General features: G+C 38.3%; 1 protein-coding gene across 3 annotated transcripts in view; it reads left to right on the forward strand.

Moving 5' to 3' along the window:
* Nucleotides 1-453: 453 nt before the first annotated feature.
* TAF2 (TATA-box binding protein associated factor 2) overlaps nt 454-15,347 on the forward strand; it is a 63,886-nt gene continuing 48,992 nt past the window's right edge. Inside the window, exons 1-6 of one of the 3 annotated variants that reach the window (XM_037379391.1) lie at nt 454-1,336; nt 2,793-2,847; nt 3,652-3,812; nt 12,851-12,969; nt 14,286-14,427; nt 14,820-15,051. In XM_037379391.1, the coding sequence (XP_037235288.1) occupies nt 1,284-1,336; nt 2,793-2,847; nt 3,652-3,812; nt 12,851-12,969; nt 14,286-14,427; nt 14,820-15,051 (762 nt within the window). In that variant the 5' untranslated portion in view covers nt 454-1,283. Of the gene's footprint in view, nt 1,337-2,792; nt 2,848-3,651; nt 3,813-12,850; nt 12,970-13,490; nt 13,721-14,285; nt 14,428-14,819; nt 15,052-15,347 lie in introns of those variants that run through there. The other 2 variants (XM_037379392.1, XM_037379394.1) reach the window with 2 other exon arrangements.

Here is a 15,347-nt window from a genome sequence, read left to right on the forward strand (position 1 = left end):
GTCACTCCGTGGCTCTGAGCCGTGTTTCCTGCAGCGCTGTTACCGTTTTAAACCCCTTTTTTGACGCAGAAGTGGCCTGGTGTCTTACCGCTCAGGCCTCTCAACAAGTTCAGGTATGCTAAAATTCATGCACTCAGGCGGGTTCTGTCAGCCGGACCCGTTCCCGCCCGGCCCCTGAGGTGCTCCCGTCCGAGGGCCGCCCCGCCGGACGGAAGCGGGCCGCCGGGGCACTCGCAAAGAGCCGCAGCCCCAGCTGCCAGCCGCGCCGCCGCCTCCCCGTGCCAGGCCGCCCGGGCCCGCCCTGCGCATGCGCGATCGCCGTGTCCGTGACCCGCGCGCGGCCGGCTCCGGCGCGGGGGGCGGCAGGGCGCATGCGCACCAGGACATGCCCAGCCCTAGTGTACCTAGTTTGAATTTTTTTTTTTTTTTTTTTTTTGGCCTGTGGCTGCCTCTGACACCGGTGCACCACCCTTCTTAGATGAAACAAAACGTTCCAAAAGACTTTCCATCCTGAAAGCTCCGTTATACCGGCTGTGACCTTTCAACCGGCAGGAGTCAAAGGGTACGGGCAAAATGGCGGCCGCTGCTGAGGGGGAGAGCGCTGGCGGGGTCCGGCGGGCTCGCTGCTGAGGGGGAGCTTCGTACGGCCCGGAGAGCCCGCCCTGTGCCGCTGTGCGCCCCCGCCCTCCATGCCGACCGGCCCCGGCCGACTGCCTCGGAGGAGAGCGAGCCGCGGGAGCCCCCAGCCCAGCCGCCGCCCGGAGCAGCGCCGTTAAGGCCGGGCCGCGGCGGGGTTTTGCGGCGCCGCCAGCGCTCCCCCCGCCCGGGCCGCTCGCCCCGCGGCACCGTCTGTCCCAGCTGTCAGCGGAGGGCGCTGCCCCGGGAGCGGGCACCCCTCGGCCCTGCCTGCCCAGCCGCCCCGGCTGAGGCCTTGCCCGGCTCGGTAGCTCCCACCTCCCCTGCCCGTTGATTTACGTACCTTCTGCGGGAAGGAAGCAGTGAGCGCCTCTGAACTGGTATCGTACCCCCAGTGGAGAGAGGGGTTGTGTGCTGCACTCATACGAGGTTTATGTAGAAAGACTGAATGCTGAATGTTGTTTGTCCTATAATTATGGTGCTCGTTCAAGCCGAGAATGCCTGACCGTTGGGAATCACAGATCCGCAGGGGAGATGAGTGATCAAGTACAACCTGACACAGGGAAATACCGGAGGACTCATCAAGCGAGGATGATGTTGATGCCAGTCTGACGGTCAGCAGTGTGTATTTAGTGCTGCTGTTCAGGATGAATAGGAAGAAAGGAGACAAAGGATTTGAGAGCCCAAGACCATATAAATTATAAGTATCCATTTTTTTTTAAAGTTGCTATACTTGAGACCAGTGCGCATTTGAAACAGGCCATAGGCCGATCGTTAATTATTTGCCTAAGAAGGTTGGAATTACTGCTTGTGGTGTAGTTTGCATTCCGAAAATGTGTGTTGTAGCTGTATGTTTTATTGTGTAAATGGACTCGCTCAAGGACGGTGAGTCTGTCAGCCACGCAGTCTCATATTTATGTAGTGCTCTTCAAACCTTGTAGTTCTCTCCACACAGTATCAGCACAACAGACCATGCTACCATGTTTCATTCTTACTGCTGTGTCAAATCTTTTTGACTTAAGGGCTTTTTTTATATATATAAGAAGGTGCTTGCATTTGTGGCAAGCAGCTTTGTTAAAGCAAATTGTAATTTTTACACATTCCTTATTTTGGTTGTAACCAAGCTGTAAAGCAGTTGGTTGTAGATTTGAGTGAATCTGTATGTATTTCTGTTTATACTTCAATGATTTTTTTTATAAATCTGTAACACAAATGTATTTCTAAACAGAATCATTCTTGTTACCATATATATTTTAATGTGTAGCTAATGCCTCTTGTAGGAATTCTTATTGAACTTGTTCAGTGGAAGCAAAGTCACTCTTTAATGCACAGGTTACATGAGTATGTGCATATAATTTGTGATGTGGCATGAGAGTTGAATTATTACAAGGTTGCATCTTGAGTCACAGATAGCACTATTGTGAAGTGTGGTGAAGATGCTGCCTACTACAGGAAAAGTAGAAATAACTTCTAGAGTTTTTAAAAAATATTATTTTATCTTCCATTTTTTTAAATCAAGAGTTTTGTTTACCAGGAGTTCTAATATGTCATTCAAACTTTAGGCAAATGCATATGACTTGTTTAAAATGCCTATCTCGATAAATATATAACCATTATTTAAAATAATAAATTCTTATGACACGCTAATTTTAAAAGCACATACTGTATCTTTTTGCATGTATAGTACCAGTTTACGTAAATTATGTGCAAGAGTTAACACACCAGGTAAATTTTCCACAGGTCTCTGACTGCAAATACTGTGGTTGCATGCCGTTTCTAATAGTGCACATTACTAAAGTGTTAAAACTTGATTCTATGCCATCAGTAATACTATATTTTTACAGACTGTTATTATGTGATGTTCAAAAATGGTGTTATCTTCCTGTATTGCTACTAATAATCATACTGGTATGATACTATTAGAACTTTTCTGACCTTACGTGCAACTTGTCTTGGTTATTTGGTTTGGACCATGTAAGAGATTTAGATAACCATTAATTCTTCTTATATAAGTATATGCTATATGCAGTATTTATATGTACAAACATCTTGTATGAGCTCTTTGTTTTTTTAAAACTGGCTTAAAATATTATTTTAAATGCTGGCATCTGTGCAAAACCTACTTATTTAAAATTGTTTTTTTTTTTTTCCAGCACAACTCACCAGGTAGTTTGTATCAACAACATAAATTTTCAGAGAAAGTCTGTTGTAGTAAGTATTTTTTTAATAAAATGTGAAAGTAGAAATTAAACGTCTGGGTTTTCTTCATGCTTTTAGAGGAAACAACTGCACACACAAAGTAATTATGTTGTTCAGCTTCTTTATATTTTATAGTTTCTAATTTGATTCCTCTCAAAAGTCTATAATTCCTTGAGACATGTCAAATAAAATATCTTTTGTACTGTGAGCACTTTAACTTATGTAAGGAAAAGCTTTCTAGAAGAAAGTTACTCCATTGTAAATAATATTACAAAGCACTTTGCAATTCCAAATTCATGTTCAACACCATGTTAGTTGATGTTGGGGTTAGGGTTATAGGGTTTTCTAGCTTATATGTGAATTCACTGGGGCTTTGAAAATACATTCATGATTTCAGGCCTGAAGTCATTGTGGATTTAAATAGGTGCCTAAATGGATTCTGCTTAGGTTTTAAAAATTGTCTCAAGCTCAAATACTAAAACCTAAAACATAGTGATGAAAAATGAAGTGATGCTAGTAACTTAGTCTACTCAATACAGGCAGATCATTTCCAGTAAAACAAGCATGATTGTCAGTCATGTTAAGTTTTTTGTTTTGGTTTATTTCACAGCTGTGAAAATTCACCTTCTAAATGGTACGAAAGAAAAAGGTATTCTAGCCACCTAAAAGGCAAACCAATTTCCTTTATAAATACAAAATTAATTTTTTTTACCTACAATTTTCCTTTGAAATGTGTTAATAAGAATTTTTTTATATATCTCTACTTTGTGAGTTGGTTAAAGATTTTATAGAAGGTTTTGATTTGTGTTTTCATAGGGTTATGTGGAACTGACAATATTTCCCACAGTTGCAAACTTGAATAGAATCAAACTCAACAGTAAACAGTGCCGGATTTACAGAGTAAGAGTCAACGATTTAGAAGCAGCTTTCATCTATAATGATCCAACGCTGGAGGTTTGTCACCATGAGTCAAAGCAGTAAGTGATGCGTTTAAAACTCTGCAGATGTAGTATCTTTTGTTGCTGTTAAGCATGACCTGTTTTATTGTACTGGCAAGTTTTACTTAGTGATTTTCTAGTGCTAACTTTTGGCATGGTGACTTAATTTTGAGAAAGTATTTTGGCAATAATTTTGACTCTTATGATATTCTTCTTGAAATTTTCTTTTACTAACATTTTTTTTTATTATTTTGTAAAAGCATCAGAAACTTTTATGAAAGTACTTTATGGGGGAAGAAGAGGTGGGTGCCAGTAGCATTCTCAGTGCTTTAGGAAACTGTCATCCTCATGTGTTTTTCTTCTCTGGTAAGAAAATATCTGTGGCTAAAATGTCTTAACTTTGATGGATTTCAGGTTTATCTATGCCCAACTTTTATTTAAAGAAAACGTGGTTACATTATTGTGGCAATAGCATTTTTTTTTTTTATTCTTGTAGATAGCATTTTACAGTGGTGCAGCCACATTCATATGAGAGTTCCACGTCAGAGGATTGCCCTTAGTTTTTGGTTTTGTGGGTTTTTTGTGGTTTCTTTTTTGTTTTTTACTCCAGCACAATTGGTTAGATTGATTTGGTTGCATGTAGACCAAACCATCACATTCTGTTAATTTGTCCTGCAAAAATTGTCCTGATTTTTATGATGTGTAATGTCACGTTGGATGATCATTTTTGTTCCTTCCTATTTTGAAACATAAGAATATTCATATGGTATCAAAGCTTTTGGGAATATTTCCCATTTTCCTAATAAGGTTTTGTAAGAATTGTTTCTGATTTTATTATGTATGTTTAGATAGCCTGACATGTAATTAGCTTATTACTTTGAAACAAGTAGTAGGAACAAGGCAAATCATGTGACTGTATCAGGTTAACTATTAGACTACTAAATTAAGAGGCTTACTTAAGCATCAGCTTAATGTCCTTCAGCTATTTGTTGTGTCCCCTTGGACAGTGATTGCTCTGAGAGACTTGCTAGCTGAAAAGATGGAGAGGGCTCAGTAGGCAGCTTCAGAGGTGATACCACCTTGTTTAGCTCATACAGCTGATGAAAGCAGATAAGGTAAGAGCTAGCTAGACTTATTTTGAAGCAGACTGCAGAGAGTTGATACAGTCCTGCTGGTTAGATTTGTGAGAACAGTGGCATTGTCAAATGATGTAGCTAGATCTATAAGAGGTCTACCCATTGCCTTAATTACTAGAGCCTTTGAGATGTTTCTTAGCCCATCTCAGTTTTCAGGTTAAAGCTGACTTAACTTCTCTGACTATTGTCTGAAAATAGGATATCGAAGAGAACTTCTGTTGTTCATTTTTTATCCTAAGTTTTGCATCCTTGGACTTGAACTGTTTATGGCAGACGTTCTATGTTCCTTTTTTCTTCACTTACAAAAGTTTCAATAGTTCGGTTTGCTAGGTACGGTGTTTATTTATACAGGACACTGAATTGGCTATCAAGAGTTCTGAAACTTTAAGTCCTGATACTGAACCACTTGATTCTATTAATTCTGTAATTCCTGTCTGTTTTGTGACTTGAGTTTTTTGTTGTTGCTGTTATTCCTATTGCTCTGTAAGTCAAAAATTCAGTATTCTCCTTGGGACATTCTAATTGTTCTGAAGAGCTAGAAAGTAAAGCTTTTGTTCTTTCCTAAGGAATCAAACTTTCATTATTTATTAGCATTGTATATGAGGGTGTAAGTCCTAGAATTTTATCTAAACTCACTTTGAAATTTTAAAGGAAAAGTTTCAGATTTCATGGTCTGATACTGAAGAGCAAGTTTAAAACCTTGTAGCTTCCCACATGTTTTCGGGCAATGATATGGGAAGAGACTTTGGTAAAAATTGTATCTGTTTGGGGTTTTGGTAAGAGAAGCACCATGGTCCAATGTTTTCACTAAGTATTCTCTTCTGATTTTACTGAAACATGTTCATGTTCTCACACATCCTTTTGGCTGGCTTGGTTGAATTTGCAGTTTGCTGAATGGTTAAAAAATTTCTAGTGGAAGTGCTTTACATGACTAACAGCAGCTGACAGGAAATCAGAGTCCTTTAGGTTGGAAAGGACCTATTGAGATCACCTAGTCCAACACCACCACTCAAGCAGGGTCAACTAGAGCAGGTTGCACAAGGCTCTGTCCAGTTGGGTTTTGAGATTCTCCAAGCATGGAAACTCTGCGATCTCTCTTGGTAATCTGTTCCAGTTTGATGACCCCCACAGCAGAAAAGCATTTACTTGTATTCATATGGAATTTCATGTATTTAAACTTGTGTCTGCTCACAGGACCAGGACAATGGGCACAAACTGAAACACAAACTCTGAACATTAGGAGACACTTTTACTGTGAGGGTGACCGGACACTGGGACAGTTTGCCCAGAGAGATTGTACTCTGTCTTTGGAGAGATACCCAAAGCCATCCGGATGTCCTCCTGGGCAGATGGCTCTAGGGGGCCCTGCTGGAGCAGAGGGGTTGGACCAGATGACCTCCAGAGGCTACTTCCAACCTCAACCAGCCTGTGATTCTGTGATAACAGAATCCTGAATAACTTCTGGAAGATGTGAGAAAGAAGCAGCATTTAAAATTATCAGAATGAGCACTTAACTATGTTAAGAAGGGGATCAGGAGAGATAATTCAATCGTTTTGTGGAGAAAGTGAGTTTCTTCATCTAGTGTCCTAGTGGTATAGGGAACATCATCCTTTGTTTCATATTACTCTGTTTGAGATCTGAATTAAATTTGAGGACCATGCATGCAAAGTGAAATACTGTCTCTCACAGGGCTGCAGCGGTCTGTGGTTTTCACTGCTGCAGGTTTTCACGTTGCTATTCGAGTTTAATAGAAAGTCTCTGTATTTTGTAACTGCTGTGTTATTCATAGTTATAAAAGACAGAGGTCACCAAACATTCTTAACAAAAAACTAGTATGCCTCTTTTCTGTATCTCAGAAGTCAAAGGCTACATGGGTTACAAAGTATTAAATGAAATGTGTATTTTTTCCATTGAAATACCTGGTCACCATTGGGTATTGATCATGATGGTAGCTAAGTTTTGATTAAGTATAGCATCTCTGCTATTAAGGCAGGATCATAAACAAAAATGCTAGAAATCTAAAAGCTCTAGAAATTAGTGCCTAAAAAAGAAAAATATAATAATTTATCAGTGGGTTTCCTCTGCCCTTCTGTACAAAGAACTGCTTCTAGAAACAGTAGTGGTTTGTAGTAGCCTTTATATCTAATCATCTGGTCACCTCTTCCGAGTTCTCCTTTGTTATGGCAAGTTCAGCGATGATGTCCTTTGTACCCTTACAGCTGAACTAGGTATACTGTTTTGAACAGTACACAGATTAGTCATCAGGTTTTGTTTCTAACGTTACAGGGATAGTTAGCTTTTGCATGGCTTTCTTCAGTAGTCTATTGACTTTAGTGAATGTGAAATGAAGACGGTTTCTTGGCAAGCTGTTTATTTAAAACAGTTGTGAAGGTCAAGTGAAGTGGTTAATTGTTTATGTTGTGCAAATGTTGGCATGCAAGAAAGCATAGTTAAAAGAGGGTTGAGAAAGTCAAGAGAACTCCATCTATGAAATACAAGCAGCACCAGCTGAAATTGTCTCGCCATGGTGTTCTTCGCCACTTCCTGGGTGAGATCTTCTGTCAGATCAGCTCTTTGTGTTCTGAATTTGAACATACAGCTTGTTTGCAGTTCAAGTAATACTTTCGGGTTGTATCATGTGTTGATGCAAAAGTCATCGGCAGGTGATCCCTGTCATTTTACATTTTCAGTGTTGCTGAAGGTGAAAATTTTTTTTGGTCTTTCATATTGTCACTTCTGCTGAATGACAAAAAAAAAATCTCACTAAAAAGGTAATTAAAAATCTGTGAATTTAATAGGAAATTTTAGAAATCTTTAATATGTGCATTAAATGTATTTTTGACTTTGATGCTATTGTCAGTTTAGCCATCAATCCCAAACCATAATTTCATGTAACAACTGAAAGAATTTTTAAAGTTTTATCTAATAATAAAGTCAGTCTTCCATCTTGTAATTTCCTCCTGAGGCTTCAGGACATTATAGCTTTTTTTGTATTGGAATAGATGGATGAACTTACATAACACAGCCTCTTCCTCCCTGTCTGAGCAAACATCTGAATAGTGCTGTAAGGTATAAAACAATTCACATAGTTTTACCATATGTACACAAGGTGGCAGAGGATCCCATTTTGCTCATACTTTTCTAAGGAAGAGTTTGAAATCTCGCAGAGGCTGCAAATAGTGAGTGTGAAAGCTGCCTTTGTCCTCATCTTCTCTCTTTTAATTGTAAATTGTTGCTTTCTTGATTCTGTCAATATAAGGGAAGCGGGATTTATTTTTCTGGGCTATAGTATGCCAAAATCCCACAGCGTGTATTATGACTACTGAGACAACTGTTTTTATCAGCCTCATTTATCATATTTAACAGGCCAAGGAGATCTGTTTTACTAATCCTATGGGTAAGATTGTTAATTATTAGATAGCTACAGCAGAAGTTTGAAGTTTTGATGCAGTGGTTTGATCTATGATAAGTGATGTTTGTGATGATCCTGCTGTTGCCTGGTTATGCACTTCACATGTTTGTGTGACAGTTATGGTGCAGAGCTGAGATGCTACTACATTTTATTATTACTTCTGTGTAAAGGAGGATACGTTTTTGTATAGCTAGCTAATCTGCACGTAACGCTTTCCTTTGCATAGGTACTCTATTCAGTGTAATTTTACCTTTGGCGGTCTATACCTGTTCGCTTACTAGTTCAGCTTCTTTTTTTTTTTTTATACTTTAGGCCTGTAGTTTTTAAACGTTAAAAATATGAAGATGTTTTGATATCCTCAGACTTCACTGTTGCTTTAGTTACAAGCTGCAGTAAGCTGTGAGAGAGAACAACGTGGTAGCCTTCAGGGCATTTCTTGCAATATTCTTCTGAGAAGTCAGTTATCAAGCCTTTAGCTTATGCACAAAATAGAAAAATTACTGGTGGGCTAAGCATGTGTCATTTAGCTGCAATAAATAGCCTTCATTTTGACTGGTGTGATCCTTATCTAGTTGGAAATCTATAATAGACTTAGAAATAAACAGGTGTAGAGAACTTTTGAAGAAAGAGATGGCAAAACCCTTAGCCTTGGGCAAGAATGAACATTTAGGTTTTTCAGTGTACAGAATATTCACATCATTGCCTTGCTAATAATTTAAACTATACATATACATTTTTTATATATATAAAAAATACGCTATGTATAATATATGCTGTATCGTACGTTTTGGGGTTGGACTCCAAAACCAAGTGCTAATTGTATGTGGGAAGCAAAGTGGAATAATAAATGAATTACAGGTAATGAAGAGTAATAAATTACATGTGGATCGGAGAACTTTGCCAAGATGATGTTTAGTACTGTAGGAAGAAATTGTTTTATAGACTGTGGGGTGTGTAACAGTTAAGTAGCACTGCTGCAGCTAGTAGTGAGAGATGCTATGGAAAGTTGACATGGAGTATTTGGAATCAATGAGTAGCTTCAAAAAGTCTGCAGGATTGCTTGTGTCTAGTCAGTCAACAAGCATGAACTTGGTTGTAATTAACAGTGTTTTGGGTGAATTCTGATAATAAAATATATCTCTACTAGGAAAAAACCATGAATGCATGTTAGTTTTTCATTGTCAGTCCACGCTTAGCATTAGGATAATTTATCCTTGTTCCTTGGACTGTAACTTTTGGCATGTGCTCTGTTTTTGTTAAAATGGCCATACCCAGTTTATTGAGAATAGTTCAACCTATGAATAAATTAATCTGTGGTATTAAGCCTTTAATGGATTCCTTTTACAATGAATCACCCATTTGAATTGGAACACTTCACAAAAATAGAAATATCAGAATAGACTGTTTTCCATAAAATTTTAAGCCCTGTGGAGTCTACCTTTCTTGCTATAAAATCGTAACCTTTTCCTGTCTGTGAACCCACTGATGTATAAAATGTTACTGCAAGCTCATCATGATCCTCAAACTTCAAGCGAATGCTCTCTGATGTATTGGAAAGGGAACCCCTATCAATAATAGTGAATTTTCAGAACCAATTTAGATTAAAATAAAAAACTTAGAGACTTTACAGTCTAACAATGTTACTGTTGTTTTCTGTTGCTAGTTTCTTTAATTACTAAGGTAGTTTTTACTCATGTAATCTTTTTCTAAAGAAAGTTCTTCCAGTGGTGTTTGCCTTCCTAGGATGCCATTTGAAGACACCGTAAAGCAGCACCGGTTGGGGTGGTTATGGTCCCATTGATGGTCTCCCATGCCATCTTTGAAGTAGCACTTCTTTGACCCCTCAATATGTCAGATCAGGGAGCTAAACCAACAGAAGGCTGTCTGAAAAAAAATTATTTTTTTTTCCTTTTGGCACTCTCAGCTGCATCACCGCAGGGTCGGATGAACAGTAGTCTCCTTAATGAGTGAGGGAGTAGGAATGTGTGGCTGAGACTAGGAGACAGCACATCAGCTGGAGTTTATGTTGGTTGAATTGTTCTGAAACCATAGCTGAAGTTATACTATATTCCAATATACGAATGGAACCTTATGCTTTTAAAACTTGTTGGCATTGTGCCCTATCTTTAGGTACACTTCAGCTATGAAAAAGGAAAAACTATTATGTATTAAAGCTTGGGATTTGGGCGTTTCTGTGCTCATATGCTCCCATTTACTATTCACGTCCTATTTTCAGAAGCTTCCAAGCAAAGTAGACGAGTTTACGGCTCCTGACATTCTCAGTCTTGGTAGTGGTGCCAGGGAATTTGTGCACTATTGTTGCCAAAGATGAAGAACTGCATGAAAATATGTTTTCAATATATTTCAGTGTTTTAGCAAAAGTTTTTTAGATGTGGAAAGCTAGGAATAGAAGCATGGTGTTTGACATACCTAGACTTATAGGATGATGCTGGCATAGTTAATTACCCTTCATTCTTCCAAGTAAGGTACTGTACTTTGGGTTGAATGCTGTTTTCTCTGTGGGTGGTGAATAGGGAATGGTTAGATGAAAGTAAAAACCTGAAATGAGATCATGTCTGCTTTGTGTGGATTTCAGATTCCATGGAAGAGTGGAGTCTGCAGCCAGAAGTTAATTTATTCCATTGTGGTGCAATAATCTTGCACCTGGGTCAGGGCAACCCTTGATATCAATACAGGCTGGGCAGTGAAGGGGTTATGAGCAGCCCTGCAGAGGACTTGGGGCTGCTGGTAGATGAAAAGCTGAACATGAGCTGGCAATGTGTGCTTGCAGCTCAGAAAGCCAGCCATATCCTAGGCTGCATCAAAAGAAGTGGCCAGCACGTTGAGGGTGACGATTCTGCCCCTCTCCTCTCCTCTGTGAGACCCCACCTGGAGTACTGTGTCCAGCTCTGGAGCCGTCAGCGCAGAAAAGACATGGACCTGTTGGAGCGGGTCCAGAGGAGGGCAATGAAGATGATCAGAGGGCTGGAGCACCTCTCCTGTGAAGACGAGCTAGGAGAGTTGGGGTTGTTCAGCCTGGAGAAGAGAAGGCTCTGGGGACACCTTGCTGCAGCCTTTCAGTGTTTAAAGGGGGCTTATAAGAAAGATGGGGACAGGCTTTTTAGTAGGGTCTGTAGTGATAGGACAAGGGGGGATGGTTTTAAACCAAAAGAGGGTAGGTTTAGATTAGATATTAGGAATTTTTTATGCTGAGGGTGGTGAATCACTGCAACAGGTTGCCCACAAAGGTGGTAAATGCCCCATCCCCAGAAATATTCAGGTGGGATGGGGCTCTGAGCAACGTGATTTAGTTGATGTCCCTGCTCATTGCAGGGGGGTTGGACTAGGTGACCTTTAAAGGTCCCTTCTACCCAGACTATTCTGTGATCCTATGATTCTGTGGTAGCTTTATGCTTAATTGTGGCTCTGCCCCCACAGTTGTTGGATTCATCAGAGGTACCTAAGTTCTGGAAAAAAAAGGTGGTAATTCATTTACTTTCTCTTCAGGTATAGAGTTGTGCAGGCTCTTGAAGAACTCTGTGTATTAGAGGATTAGAATTAAGAAAGGTTTTGCTCTCATGTTTTGCACAGTTTAAAAATCCAGTTTGAAAAAGTATAAAAACTCTTGCATAGCAAAAGAATGGTTATTTTTGAAGTTGACTAGTTGTCCTCCAGTATCTGAATATAATCACATTAAATAATAAGATAGCATCCTGCTCATAACCACTTTAGCAGCAGACATATGCATGTTCCTGCTCATTTCAGTAGAAAACGGTTAATCTTGAGTCGTAACTGAAGTAATGGTATGACACTGGAATGAAATGTGCAGTCAGTTAGCAGCTAATATATAGTAGCGTAAAGAGCTCAAACTTGATTACAAAAAATTGTGTCTGCATCCTAAATGAACAAATGATGGTAACACTTTAAAAATGTTGTTTCTAGGGACTAAAGTAAATACATATTTCTGGTTTTGTGTATTAAGGCCAAAACTCTAGCATCTAATATGTTATGATATTTACAAGTGCATGAAATAAGATTATTTTTATCCGTCAAGCTAAAAGGGGGAAATACACCCATGCCAAGCTAAAATCTTACTACGTTTGGATAAGCAACAAAAAGCAAGACTGAAATATATGAGAAAGCAGATACTTGTCAGACCTTTAGAATAAATGTACAAATGTAATCCAAAATTTTCCAAAATAAGAATTTTTAATTTCTATGCCAAAAAACATGAGTAGTACTCTTATTGGAAAGAAAAGAACACTGAACATTTCTCATTTATTTTATTAGGATTTATTACTACTTAAGTCTTTTTGGTCATAGATCACTTCTGTTAGAGCCTAGTTTTAAGTTCTGTTTTTTGAAATCTAATCTTTACTCATCCCTTTTCTCTCTGCTCCTTTAAAAAACAAAAGAAATACTTGGTTGAACATGTACCGTGAAATTTTGTATACATATCATGCAACTTCCAGAATTGTTTTTTGTGGTTCTGCATGTACTTGAAGAATTAACTGGGTATTTCTGACAGGAGGAATCTCAACTATTTTTCCAATGCCTACGCTGCTGCAGTCAGTGCTGTGGACCCAGATGCTGGAAATGGAGAACTCTGCATTAAGGTTCCCTCAGAGCTGTGGAAACATGTTGATGGTAAAGAGACCATACTGAAGGCTTAATTTAAGATGCCATAGAGTTGTTGGCTATGTGTTTGCATAGGAAGATAGCAGATCTAAATAAATAGAAGTAGCATTACATTATTTTATGAAATGATGTTTACCGTTTCCTTTTTCCTCACCCGGTTGGAGTCTGAAAAATACCATCACACTTCTTGGTAATTTGGAGAAGTGGTTGCAAAGTTTCTTAACACTCTTCACAGATATATTCTTGGGTGATCATGAGCCTAGAAGTCTACATGAGGAAGTAGGTGTAATGGAATGTATCGGGTGCTAAATTGTAACTTTGAAGCTGCTTACAATATATATGATCCAACAGAGAAAATAATTTACAAGGATATGTTTATATAAATCTTAAAAAGCGATACTAATTTTTTCCCATCTCACTTTGAAGAATGGTTGTTTTAAAAATGATTTGGTAGTGAAAAGTAGACTACTTTATAAACTGGTATACTAGATCCTGCAACAAGTAACTGTTTTAATAAATCACTCTCCAGTGTTGATTATTTTCTTACTTGGATTTTATTAATTTCTTGTATTGTTTTCTTACATGGTTTTTAATGAGTTTTTCCCATGGGATTGTGAGACCTGTGAGAAAATAATAACTGTATTGCGAAGCTGACTCATACAGTGTTGTCCAGTACACCTTAATGGGATTTGATTATTTTAATTTTTGTTCAAGTTCCTGTTGTCTTACTTGCAAGCCTAGAAGGGAAAATACCAAACAGGTATAATTTTTCTTTTAAAAATTTGAATGCCAAAATATGGTGAAACTTGTTGGATAAATTTCACCGTATGCTTAAATTTCTCCTCTTGCCAGTGTATTCATAGGTGAGGTTTTCTGTGAAACTAAACCAAATCAAAGGCAGTTAAGTTACAGGAAATGTTTTAACTATAATAAGAGGTTTTAAGAAACTGAAATGAATGTCTTTTAAGAATGTGCCTGTTACATGCAGTTTATGTAGATAATTATTTCAGCAAGGTACAAAGAAGATCATGGTTTGGGTACAATCAATGTATAAGGATTATTTACGTTTGGGGAGCTGGAAGATGAAATGTAACTCCAGTTGCATTTTTTATTAATCAAGATTCTTATAAATTCATATCCTGTAAGTTAAGCTTAAGAAGTCTCAGTTTTGTAAGCTTTTGAGCTGTAAGTGGACCTGGAGGTCCATGAGAATAAAGTAAACACATAATGTTGAAAGACTAATAGTCCAAACCAGAATGATTATTCTGAAACGACTTTCATGTAAGTTGTTTATATTTACTCCAATTTTGGTTTTGATGCTGCAGAATTAAAAGTCCTGAAGGTGCATATAAACTTTTCTCTGGACCAGCCAAAAGGAGGCCTTCATTTTGTGGTACCCAACATGGAGGGCAGCATGGCAGAAAGAGGGGCTCATGTCTTTTCATGTGGTTATCAAAATTCTACAAGGTAAGAAAACTAACTTTGAAGGATAAACTTGTATTTCCTATTTAATCTCCAAGTGTAGGAAATACAAATAATTTCTTTGAATTAATTAATTTTAATTCTTATAAATTTGAAAAATTCTAAAACTTAATTTGTGCTTTAAAGGAGCTTACCAATGTGAAGTAGCATCTAACGATTAGTAATTAGGATTTCTAGTCCTTATAGCTCAGAAGGAGGTAATGGCAAAGAAACTTGTAGTGCTTTATAAAATTAAAGTACAGTAGGAGTCAGTGTGTCAACATTCACAGTATTTTAAGACTGATTTGGAACTTGAGGGGAAAATTGGCTATGAAGAAGAGAGTATAATTGTTAAATATAATTAGTAACCATTTTTCCTCCAATCCTAACTTCCCTAGATTTTGGTTTCCTTGTGTCGATTCATATTCTGAGTTATGTACCTGGAAACTTGAGTATACTGTAGATGCTGCAATGGTGGCCGTTTCAAATGGAGATTTGGTGGAAACTGTATATACCCACGATATGAGAAAGAAGACTTTTCATTACATGCTGACTATTCCAACTGCAGCTTCTAACATCTCCTTGGCAATAGGACCTTTTGAAATCCTTGTTGATCCGTACATGCATGAGGTAATCTTCAGAGACCTCCTTTCTTGTTTTTTAAAGATTTAGTGACTATTTTTATGTTGCAATCAGTGTATATGTCAAATATAGTTATGTCTAGATACGTCCTCCATTGGTACAGTTATGTGGTAAAAATTGTCTAGTAATGACTGTATTTAAATTTATCTCTGAAGTAAAGCCTTTGAATGAGCAATAATTCCATTTATACCTGAATTTATGGGGCTATTTTAGTTGGAGTTGGTAAAAGTATATTTCTCAAAATAGCTTTAAACCGGTCCTGTTGCTGGTAGTAGATGAAAATG

The sequence above is a fragment of the Falco rusticolus genome, chromosome 3 (genome assembly GCF_015220075.1).
Source record: "Falco rusticolus isolate bFalRus1 chromosome 3, bFalRus1.pri, whole genome shotgun sequence".
Classification (NCBI taxonomy): Eukaryota; Metazoa; Chordata; class Aves; order Falconiformes; family Falconidae; genus Falco; species Falco rusticolus.